Genomic DNA, 12,579 nt, shown 5'->3' with positions numbered 1-12,579 from the left:
GAGACAAATTCATCATTCAACAAATATCACATAATGACATTAATAAAATGTCAAATAAAAAGCCATTAACAAGAAGAAGAACCCAAAATGAAGCTGGGAGACACAAGGGAATCGAATCGTGCAAGAAAGAAGCATAGAATAGTGGTTAAATTAAAGAATTATTGGGTGAAAGTGACTTCAAATTCTGTAAATCCCTGAATTGCAATATGCTAAGAGTATTAGTAAAATGGCTTAATCAGTACCATCAATAACAGTATAAAGCCAAAGAGTATGATTCTTCAATTACATTTCTGTTGTTATTTAACTTATAAACAAGGCCACTATATCCAACCATCCATTGCAACAATAAAATAATAGTTTGAACCATTGACAAGAATTTTGACAGCCTAACAAAATAACAACTGAATACTTCCCTTTGTAATGATATGTTACTACGAAGAATGGGACATCAGACAGCCGCGGCTAGAATCTGTTTTGATTGCAAAAGAAAAAGAAAATATGGCTTCAGAATTTGAACTTTGGGGAGTTATCTTTGACCCTGTATGGACTTGAAATAATTATGATTATAGTTACGTTTCCTGGTCAATACCCTGGAAACTTCTTTTTCAATGTAAAAATCCTTGGAGAGTTTGCGGCCTAGATTTCTGAACTCTACGTGTGCATTGGAGAATGATAAACATAGACAGAATGGCACACTACATTATGGAATTGTGCATTGAACTACCAAACATACAAAGAAAAGGTGAGAGGTACAAGATTGAAATAAGGAGGATGCACGGGAAAATATTCAAAGCAAAGCAGCAAAAGAGTGAATCCATATTGGTGTTGTCGATCAGTTGTTTTCCCTATCAGAACTGAGTTTGAAGAAATTCCACCACTTTCTTATCAAGTTTGAAGGCCTTAGCAAGTACATCAGGATTGATAGGTGGGTTGGAACCAAAGACAGCATTGGCAATAGTGATAACTCCTGGATTTTGGCTGCTGAGACCGGCAAAGGCAATGGCATTAGTTTTCCCAATATTGAACTGGAAGTGAATGAGACCAACAGGGAAAACAAACACATCTCCTGTCTTCAGGATTTTGGTGAAGAATTTATTATCCGGGTTTGATGTAACAAAGCCAACGTAGAGTGTACCCTTTTTTACAGCTAGGATTTCCGTGGCACGGGGGTGAGTGTGAGGAGGGTTGAGGCCACCATAAGGTGCATAGTCAATTCGAGCCAATGATATGCCAAGAGTGTTAAGTCCTGGAATTTGGTCAACATTGACTGGAGTAACTCTTGATCCCACTGCATTTGATGTGTTTCCTGCTTTGTCAAGCCCTGAAAAGAAGAAGTCATCTGCAGTGGCAAGTTTTGGATCCTTGCAGAACTTCCCATTTACAAATACTGCATGAAAGAAATTGGTGTTAGTTGATATCAATCCATGCAAAAAATGATGTCCTTATTATCTTGAAATATTACTCCTAAGCTAAGGTGCAAGCATTGGCGTTATAAGAAAATAACATAAAGTCCTAAAAAAAAAAAGAACTAAATGCATACTGGCGTGCTTGGTATCATTGAGGGCTACACAGAAGTCCTGCAGAGAGCTAGGATCTGAGGCTGAGGCTAATGAGAAAGCCAATGTCAATAGGGCAAAAACTACAAGGAAATTTTGAACTCCCTTCATAAGGATCACTCTGGTTGTATCTACTTCTATTTCTTCTTTGCCAATGATTGAGAGAGGGGTGAGAAACTTTGCATGGCAAGCAGGTCTATTTATAGATGGAAAACCAGTGAAGTGGTCCTCATTTATCTACTTAAAGCAGGTGAAGACTTGCTATGCCTCATTGGCTATTGATTTTATATTTTCAGGATGAATATATTCCTCAACAACCGCTTTTTTTTTTTCTGCCTCTTTATTTTCTTAATCCTAGCATATCACTAGAATATTTCAAGGTAGGTGCATGGTCGTTCTTGAATTGGATAAATAAAATTTCATTTATCCAAAACAAAACAGGAAAAGCATGAAAATTTGTATCAATAGAAAGCAGTAGGTCAGCAGAAGACAAACAACAACAAGTAATCCCAAAAGACAAAACCCCAACCAGCAAAAGAAAAGACCATCAAAATGGACAAACCATGGCTACAGAAAAAAAGCAAGAGAATTAATGACAGAACATGCCACAACTTAGGCTCAGGTTCTGACAAAGAACCTGAATTAATTAGAGGCTTATCAACAACTTTTGAATCTTGATTCGTAAATGAACTTGGCTCTGATTTCAGCAGGAAGGCAGTGGAACAGAAAAGCTTCATCTTGGGAGCACCTAACCTGACTTGTTTGATTTATTTCTTCCAAGGTGTGATAAATTTATACAACCAAGCAAGTCCCTGGATAATACCAGATAAAATTTTCCTGCCAAGTAACGTTTTAACTTTAAGCAAAACTAGTTCAATGTTTTTGGGATGATTGATCACTAGAATAACCATTTCAGCTTGTTAGGATTAAGCTGATAAAAGAACGAAGAACAGAACATTTCATTCATCATTTTATGGTAATGGATCAAAGTCAATTCTGATACTATTTAAAGAGAATGATGTAAAAAAGTTAATTGAAATTGCTTTTGGAGTCATTGAGTTAAATTTCGATTGAAGTCATTACAAAATGCCCAATAAGTTGTCATGATGAAGAAGAGTGATTAATTGATGAATGGCTAGGTGACTTATAATTCTGTCACCCTTGAGTTTAAGATTGCAAGGGTAATCTAGAATTGTTTTATCATCTCCTGTAATCACAAGTACAAAAGAGGATGATCCTTTTATGCCATCCCTGTTGTTATCTGACTAATAAACATAATCTTTATATCCAATTAACAAATCAAAAGTAATTGTTTACCATTAACAAGAATGTTGACAGCTTAACTAAAATAGCAATAGAATACTTCTTTTTTGTTTTTTTTCTAAAAATTTGTCAGAGATTGCAGGCACTCTCCATCTGTTCAATAGAAAGTAAGACAAAGGCCCCTAGTTTTATTCTATTCATATAGTTTAACTGATTATCCTTTAAATTGATGCAGTTCATTATTCATATCACATTTAAGTTCTCTAAACTTCTCTATAGTTCTAGCTTGTAAGGTGTGGACGTTTCATATATATAATGTCCAAAATTGGTTTTCCATGGATTATTATGATGAATGGGACATCATGCTGGAATCTTTTTTTTTTGTTCAAGTTATAATTAGCTATTGTATTGGAAAAACTTCATTTTCAATATAATGTTACTCAAGTACAAATTATAAAATGCAAAATTATTTTTCTTAATCATTTTCTTAGGGCAATGGGATGTGATGTGTAGGTACAAGTACAACATTGTTTACCACAATGTGGAACCTAATGCTTTCTCTTGCAACTTCATAAGTTGGCTTGGAAACACAAAATTACTAGTTCACTGTCTCCAGAGACACTTGAGCCAGTTTTGAACTTTGTTTATCAATGAAGATTTCTTTTTCTTTAATGATAATCACAACTTGCTTTAGAATTTAGTTCTCAACTTGGGATTCTTTCCTTCGCTTAGACAATAATGGTTATTATTTGCAATGGTAGTTCCCAAATATACCTCAATCTCATTAGAAAAGCAGGAATGAAACTGTGAAAGGTTTAATAGTTACTCTGTTCTTTGATAATAAAATTGTATACATCAAAGTCCTGTTGAACTAGTGCCGTAACTTTTTTTTTTTTGGAATTGGAGGAAAGAGATTCAAACCCTGTTATTGATTATGTATAAACTAATCAGTTAAATGCTGGGGTGCAACTAGTGTTTCCTTCCAATCAAATTTAAGCTTTGCAGAAGTATTTAGAACATCAGACCCTCTTGCTTTCAAACTAAAAGGAATGGTTTGCCTTTAAAATTGGTCACTTGATTCATGTATGAACTTGTGCTAGAAGCAACAGATTTTTTCTCGTATTTTGGAATGGATCCTCTCTCATAACTAGATGAGCACTCAATCCGCATACAAATTGGGGTCAGTCTCAGTCGGTGCATCCAATATTTAATGAACTAAAGTAGAAAAGCAAATCGCTAAAGATGTGGCAAAACTAGCCGGCTAACTTGTAGAAGAGAAAATAAAGAAGAGCAGTTAAAAAATTGGTAGGTGATGATGACATATCTAACCATAAACCAGTCAGGAATGTTAGGATTTTGAGATCAAATTGAAGAAACTTTTGCCATCATTTTGTTGTGAATGACAGCACTTGAAGAACAAGGCTCAAGGAGCAGTCATGCTTTTTGACAGTACTAGACTGTCCTTTCTTCTGTTTTTGTATTGACTTATCAAGCCGACCTAGCCTTGTGAGCTGTGATTGACTGAAAACATGCGTTGGTACATCTTTTGTTCTATGTATGTAAGAACCAAGTTTTAATATATATGAAAAATGAGAATGAAAACCTGGGTGTTACCCCTGTTTCGTTCCTTTCCCTTGCCTAAAAACACTCTCTGTATAACTCTCAAGTTTTATAAAAACTCTACATGGTATCAAAGCTTCTCTAAGTTCTTAAGGGATCAGCTACGCCTTCTCTCCCTACTCCTAAGTCACAAAAAAAAAAAAAACAAAATAACCTTCCCTCACCACAAAAATGGCTTGAAGTGGCAGCATTTCATCTCTCTCACCACCAATCTTCAATGGTGAAAATTATGCTATTTGGGCTACTAAAATGAAAGCCTTCCTTAGAGCATTTGACCTTTGGGAGGTGGTGGAACAAGGAGGAGAGCCTCCTGAGTTGAGAGCCAACCCCACCATAAATCAAATGAGATAGCATAGTGAAGAAGTGGCCAAAAGATACAAGGCTTTGTCATACATTCACAATGCTGTGACAGATATAATATTCATAAGAATCATGCCTTGTGAAACAGCTAAGGAAGCTTGGGACAAGCTTAAAGAGGAGTTCTAAGGGTCAGACAGAACTAGGAAGATGCAAGTTTTGAACTTAATGAGAGAGTTTGAAGTGTTGAAAATGAAAGAAGATGAAGTTATGAAAGACTATGTTGACAAGCTAATGAAGATAGTCAATCAAGTTAGACTTCTAGGAGCTGAGCTCTCTGATGCAAGGATTGTGGAAAAGGTGTTGGTAAGTATTCCTGAGAGATTTGAATCAAAAATCTTAGCTCTCGAGGAATCAAAAGACCTCACTGCTATGTCTTTACAAGAGCTTGTTAATGCTCTCCAGGCCTTAGAGCAAAGAAGAGCCATTAGAAGTGAGGTAAGCAGTGATATGAGGAGTGATAGTGCTCTAGTGGCGAGGCATAAAGGAGGTGCTGGCTCAGGAACAAAGAAAACAGAAGTGGAGAAAAAGGAAAGAGACAAAAAATCTGGTGATGGCAAACGACAAAAAGCCAAGTTTCTGTTAATGTAATGAAGAGAAAAAAACAGAGTATATGAAGAAGATAATGATCAGGATTTTTGTTTCATTAATACAAAAACAAGACTTATATGCCTTATCTACATAAAAGACACCTGTAAATATGATTAACAAGTGTCAGTGTTAGTGTACATGCACACTAACACATCAAAGGACAGCTCAAACACTACATTAATGCTAACCATCAGCACAATGAAACAAACTGAACAAAGTAAGGAAAATATGTTATCAAAACAGCATCCACGTGAAGCCAAAATGCAAGTATTACTCCTTAACACTCCTCCATAATACTTGCAGCTTGCACATTCATTTTGCTTCTCAAGTACTCGAATCTTTGTTTTCCTAAAGCCTTAGTCATGATATCAGCTATCTGCAGTTCTGAACAACAATACTGAACATTTATTTCACCTAACCTCTCAGCATCTCTAATGGCATGAAACTTGACTTGAATATGCTTAGTCTTGCCATGAAAAACAAGGTTCTTGGTGATAGCAATAGCTGATTTGTTATCCATCAATAATGCAGTAGGAAATTTTTGAGGAAACTGCATATCAGTAAGCATTTTTCTCAACCAAATAGCTTGGTTGGAAGTTGCAGCAGCTGATATATACTCTGCTTCAGCTGTAGATTGAGCTACAATGGGCTGTTTATGTGAGCTCCAGCAGAAGGCTCCATTTCCAAGAGTAAAAACATAGCCTGAAGTGCTCTTGGAATCATCTCTATTTCCTGCCCAATCACTGTCAGAGTAAGCAGTAAGCAATAAGTTTGGATTTCTGGTATAACAGATTCCAAAGTCTAAAGTGCCCTTCAAATACTTTAACACACGTTTTCCAGCAGCAAAATGGAGATGTGTAGGCTCCTTCATAAATCTTGACAGCAAGCTCACAGAAAACATAATATCTGGTCTCGAAGAGCATATGAACAGAAGACTACCAATCAAGCTTCTGAATTGAGATGGATCCTTTAGCTTGCTACCATTATGCATTGAGAATTTCTCATTTACAGCTAATGGTGTAGCTGTAGGTTTGCACTGGAGCATATGAAACCTTCTTAGAACCTCAGTGACATATTTTTGTTGAGACAGAAATACCCCTGCAGCAAATTGTTTAATCTCCAGACCAAGGAAGAAAGTCATTAGTCCCAAGTCAGACATCTCAAATTCATTTTGCATTTGCTTCTTGAACAATTGCAAAGTAGTCTCATTTCCTCCAGCAATCATTAAGTCATCCACATATAGTGAGACAATCAATGGAGATTGATTTTCACACTTGAACACATACAATGTAGCTTCATTGCTGCTCTTTGTAAAACCTTTGGAGATCAAATAAGCATCAATTCTGCTATACCAAGACCGTGGGGCTTGCTTCAAACCATACAAAGCTTTATGAAGCTTATAGACTTTGTTTAGTTCATCAGCAACTTCAAATCCCTCTAGCTGCTGGACATAAATTTCTTCTTCAAGAATTCCATTAAGGAAGGCAGATTTCACATCAAGATGATGCACATTCCATCCAAAGGCAGCTGACAAAGCTAACAATAGTCGAATTGTATCAAACCTTGCCACTGGGGCAAATGTTTCCCAGTAATCAACACCAGGCTGTTGACTATATCCTTTGACTACCAGTCGAGCTTTGTATCTGTTGAGAGATCCATCTGGATTTAGCTTCTTCTTATAAATCCATTTGACTCCAATTATATTTTTGTTTGGAGGTCGATCAACTAATGACCATGTGCCATTCTTGTTGATCATATAGAGTTCTTCCTTCATAGCATTTAACCATTCTGGTTGTTTAGCAGCATCTGCATAAGAAGTAGGTTCTTCAATTGCTGCATAGCTTCTGTGATAGACATCACTGAGTGATCTAGTACCCCTCACAGGCTCATCATCAATATTCTGATCAACATCAGCATCAATCTCTGGAAGAGATTGTATTGAACTTGGATTTTGAGACTCCACAAGATTTGGCATATCCCAATTCCAACTTGCTGCTTCATCAAAAGACAAATTTCTGCTGATAACAACTCTACCAGAATTAGGCAAGTAGGCTCTGTAAGCCTTGGACTTAGAACTATAGCCAATAAAAATGGCTTTTTGAGCTCTGTGCTGCAACTTATCCCTCATAGCTTCTGGTATATGAACATAACAAATGCAACCAAAGACTCTTAAATGCTCTATTGAAGGTCTTTGATCAAACCAGACTTCATATGGTGATTTGCCACCAAGTGCTTGAGTAGGAAGTATATTCTGTAAATATATTGCAGTGTTGCAAGCTTCAGCCCAAAGTTTGGTGGGGAGATTCTTCTCAAACAATAGAGTTCTTGCCATATCAAGTATAGTCCTATTCTTCCTTTCACTGACACCATTTTGTTGAGGAGAATAAGGCGCTGAAAACTGATGACAAATACCTGCTGCTGCAAGGAAATCAGTAAATTGTTTAGAAACATATTCTCCTCCATTGTCAGTTCTTAGAGTTTTAATTTTGAAGCCAGTATCCACTTCCACCGAGGCTTTAAATTTTTGGAATAACTCAAATACTTCAGATTTGGCTTTCATGAAGTATATCCAGCACCATCTAGTTCTGTCATCTATGAAAATCAAGTAATATCTGCTAGCATTCAATGACTCTACTTTCATTGGTCCTGCTACATCAGAATGAATCAAATCAAGTTTGAATTTGGCTCTACTGCTGCTGGCAGATGGAAAAGGCTTCATTGACATCTTGCCATATTGACATGCATTGCAAACTGAGCCTTCATCAGTCAATTTAGGTAAGTTTCTCAATGAACCAGAAACACTGACATGTTTGAGTCCTTTGAAGTTGAAATGTCCAAGTCGTTTGTGCCACATATTGGTCAGATTTGAATATGAATTTCTTGCTTGCAGACATAGTTGATTAGTAGTTACAGTGAAACACCTCTTATGCATAGGTATGGTCATCAAATAAGAACCAGAGGCATCAAATATAACACAGGCATTATTTTTGAATAGCAGGGCATAGTTGTTTTCAACTAACTGTCCAACACTTAATAAATTAGAAGTAAGTGTAGGAACTAATAGGACTTCAGAAATATACCTGGGACCTGTGGAAGTATGAACTCGAACAGTACCTTTCCCAATAGCAGGAAGATAAATTCCATTTCCTATTTTGACCCTTGAATGGTAACTTTTGTCTAAGCTGATGAAAACAGCTTCAGTTGGAGTGACATGATTTGAACTCCCACTATCCAGTAACCATTCTTGATTATCAATTTCATTTTCTGACATTTCCAAGGCCATGAACAGATTTTCTTCTGTACTAGCAGTAGCTTCAACAGACTGAAGAACTTTATCAGAAGCAGAGGTCTTCTTTTTGCATACTTTCTCAACATGGCCCATTTCATTACAAGCTTGACACTTTGCATCTGATCTGAACCAGCAACGATCTTCTGAATGCTTCCTTTTCTTGCAGTAAGTACACACTTTAAACTTACTTTTTTTAGTTGAAGATTGACCTGCATGAGAAGATTTCTTCTACAGCTTGTCTTTTGTCACCTTCTTACCTTGAGTTTCTGCAGTAGCTTTCCCTTTACTTGAAGCAAACAGAGCATTTTCCACATTGGCTTCTAGTCGAGATGTTTTTCTTTGCTCAGTGGCTAGAAGTGCACTGACCAGCTCTGACATTGTGAGTTGTGACAGGTCTTTAACTTGCTCTATGGATGTAACTGTTGCTTCAAATCTATCAGGTAAGCTGATGAGAATCTTTTGAACAAATGACTGAGATGATCTATATAATCTTCTACAATCTGTGACTCTTTCATCCTAATCAGCTCAAATTCTCTTCTAAGGTTATGAGCTTGCATTTGCTTGGTTTTTGCTGTACCAAGATAATCTTCCTCAAGTTTGGTCCATGTTTTCTTTGCTGTCTTGCAACTCATGATCCTGCTAAAGATCTTCTCTGACACAGCAGCTTGAATGAAGGACAAAGCTCTGTATCGCTTTGCTACTTTTTCAGAGTGTTGCTTGATCTGATTTATGGTTGCATTGTCTCTCAAAGCAGCAGGTTCTTCCTCAGTTTCAATGGCTGTCCAGAGGTCATAAGCTCTGAGAAATGTCTCCATCTTGACAGCCCAAACTTGATAGTTTTTGCCATCAAATATAGGTGGAGATATGTGAGAAGCTGAAGTTGAAGACATGCTGGAAATGTCAAGAGATGAATCAACAAAGAAAAGAAAGGATTCTTGATAACCGTAGGTCCAACAAGATCCTAAAAGAGCTCTGATACCATGTTAATGTAATGAAGAGAAAAAAACAGAGTATATGAAGAAGATAATGATCAGGATTTTTGTTTCATTAATACAAAAACAAGACTTATATGCCTTATCTACATAAAAGACACCTGTAAATATGATTAACAAGTGTCAGTGTTAGTGTACATGCACACTAACACATCAAAGGACAGCTCAAACACTACATTAATGCTAACCATCAGCACAATGAAACAAACTGAACAAAGTAAGGAAAATATGTTATCAAAACAGCATCCACGTGAAGCCAAAATGCAAGTATTACTCCTTAACAGTTTCCTCCTTATCCACATTGCAAAAAAAGGAACCACTCTGAACGGTTCTGCTAGTTTAGACCAATCGTGAAATGCCGGTCTTGTAACCAACTTGGCCACGTTGAAAAAGTATGTAAGGCCAAGATAAATCCAATTGATGAGAAAGCTAGAATTATGGAGCGTAAGGAGGATGAAAATGAAGTCTTGTTCATGGCCAAAAATCTAGATATTTCAATAAGAAGGACACTTGGTATATAGATAGTGGTTGTTCGAACCACATCACGGGAGACGACAATCTTTTCCTGGAGTTAAATAGAGACTTCAGATCACAGGTGGAGATTGGTAATGGAGTTTTCTTAAAGATTGTTGGCATTGGGACAGTTGGCATTAAAACTCATTCAGGTATTAAAACTTTATCTGATGTTCATTTTTCACCTGAAGTTAGTTTATAATTTGTTGAGTGTGGGTCAACTGCTAGAACAAGACTATACTCTTTTGTTTAAAGATAGGCAGTGCTCAATTCATGATTCATCAGGAAAGAAATTGCTTAGTGTTGCTATGAAAAATAAATGTTTTCCATTAAATTGGAAGAATTTGAAAAATCAAGCTTATCATTGTCTATCTGGTGAAACTAAACTGTGGCACAAGAGACTTGGGCATATCAATTATGGCTCTTTAAAACATATGGTAGCATCTAATTTAGTTGAAGGTCTCCCAAACTTAACTCAACCTGATGAATTGTGTGACACCTACCAATTTGGAAAGCAAAGAAGGAAGCCATTCCCTAAACAAGCAAAGTGGAGAGCCACACAAAAGCTGGAGCTTGTGCATACAGATATTGGAGGACCTATGAGAACACCTTCACTCAATGAAAGCAGATTTTATCTCTTGTTTATTGATGATTTGTCCAGGTATAGTTGGGTTTACTTTCTTAAGCAAAAATCTGAGGCCTTTAGCAGCTTTGTCAAATTTAGAGCCATGGTAGAAAATCAAGCAAGCTTGTCAATCAAGATGCTTAGGAGTGATAATGGTACCGAATATACTGCTCTCGAGTTTGAGAGATACCTGGCTGAATTGGGCATTAAGCACCAACTCACTGTGTCTTATTGCCCATAACAGAACGGTGTTTCGGAAAGGAAAAATAGAACGTTGATGGAAATGGCTCGTTGTCTGCTGTTCAAAAAGAAATTACCCAAAGGTTTTTGGGCTGAGGCTGTCAATACAGCCAACAACTTGCTGAATATTGCTCCAACCAAAAATCTTGAAAGTAAAACTCCTTATGAAGTCTGGTACGGTTCTAAACCTTCAGTTTCACATTTAAAAGTTTTTGGTTGTATTGCTTTTGCTAATATTCAGAAGCAAAAAGAACCAAGCTAGATGAGAAGTCAAGAGTAACCATTTTACTTGGGATGCAGTGATGTGAGCAAAGGCTACAAACTACTTGATGTGTTGAGTAACAAAGTCTTTGTTAGTAGAGATGTGGAGTTTGAAGAAAATAAAAGATAGAATTGGACAAAAAAGGTAGTTGAAGCCTTTGAAAATACTCAAATATGTTTTGACAAAGAACCTGTTGAAATTGAAGTTGATGATGTTGATGATGCTCCAATAAGAAGAACTAGGAGCTTGCAAGATGTTTATAATAGATGCATTATTGCTGTGACAGAGCCAGCAACGTTTGATGAAGCTGTTAACTCTAAGAGCTGGAAGCAAGCTATGTTAGAAGAAGTAGAAATGATCAGGAAAAATAATACATGGGAGCTTGTACCAAGGCCTGCAAAGCAAAGAGTAATAGGAGTCAAATGGGTATACAGAACCAAATTAAATCCTGATGGTTCTGTCAATAAATTGAAGGCACGATTAGTGGTAAAAGGGTTTGCTCAAATCTACGGTATTGACTATACCGAGACTTTCACTCTCGTGGCAAGACATGATATTGTGAGGATGTTAGCAGCATTGGCAGCTAGAGAAGGATGGCAATTGTGGTATTTGGATGTTAAATCTGCCTTCCTTAATGGCTTACTGGAGGAGGATATTTTTGTGGAGCAACTTGGGGGATTCATAGTGCCTGGTATGGAGGACAAAGTGTGCAAATTAAAGAAGGCACCATATGGGCTTAAACAAGCCCCCTGTGCATGGTATGGAAGGATTGATGCTTACTTGTGTGGTAAAGGGTTTGTTCAAAGTGAAAATGAAGCAACCCTTTATGTTAAAAATCCTGGAACCGAGTCCCAAATTGTCATCTCCATTTATGTTGATGATTTATTACTTATTGGTCCAAGTAAGTCCTTGTTAAATGAATTCAAGCTAGAAATTATGAAGGAATTTGAAATGACTGACTTGGGTTTGATGTCTTATTTTCTTGGTTTGGAGATTATTCAAAAGGATGATAAAATCCTTATTCATCAAAGAAAATATGCTGCTGGGTTGCTCAAGAAATTTAAAATGGAGCATTGCAAAGCTACTGCTACATCATTGCAAGCTAACTTGAAATTGTCCAGGTATGATGATTCTGACTCTGTTGATGCTACATATTATAGGAGTCTTATTGGCAGTCTACTGTACTTGACTGCATCCAGACCCGACCTCATGTACTGTAATACCCCTCACAAAGTATTTATTATAAAAAAAAAATTAAATTAAAATTATTA

The 12,579-nt window shown here is 36.8% G+C and overlaps 1 protein-coding gene and 1 pseudogene across 1 annotated transcript; one reads left to right on the top strand and one right to left on the bottom strand.

Moving 5' to 3' along the window:
- Positions 1–688: 688 nt before the first annotated feature.
- LOC18600004 (germin-like protein subfamily 1 member 13) lies at positions 689–1,743 on the bottom strand. The gene is made up of 2 exons (XM_007030227.3): positions 1,541–1,743; positions 689–1,387 (listed from the first exon to the last, which is right to left on the bottom strand). Exons 1-2 carry the CDS (start codon positions 1,665–1,667, stop codon positions 849–851), a joined length of 666 nt encoding a protein of 221 aa, XP_007030289.1. The 5' UTR covers positions 1,668–1,743; the 3' UTR covers positions 689–848.
- Positions 1,744–4,348: 2,605 nt separating this feature from the next.
- LOC148762977 (uncharacterized) lies at positions 4,349–5,387 on the top strand (annotated as a pseudogene).
- Positions 5,388–12,579: the final 7,192 nt, after the last annotated feature.

The sequence above is a fragment of the Theobroma cacao genome, chromosome 5 (assembly GCF_053813885.1).
Source record: "Theobroma cacao isolate CCN51 chromosome 5, ASM5381388v1, whole genome shotgun sequence".
Classification (NCBI taxonomy): domain Eukaryota; kingdom Viridiplantae; phylum Streptophyta; class Magnoliopsida; order Malvales; family Malvaceae; genus Theobroma; species Theobroma cacao.
This window is presented reverse-complemented; position numbering and strand designations above follow the sequence as displayed.

What these genes read in the sequence shown, in the direction of transcription:
- LOC18600004 (XM_007030227.3), bottom strand. Translation starts at nt 1,667, where the DNA reads ATGAAGGGAGTTCAAAATTTCCTTGTAGTTTTTGCCCTATTGACATTG. An exon ending in CAATGATACCAAGCACGCCA is followed by an intron (nt 1,388 to 1,540) that starts GTATGCATTTAG and finishes TCTTTCATGCAG; the next exon opens with TATTTGTAAATGGGAAGTTC.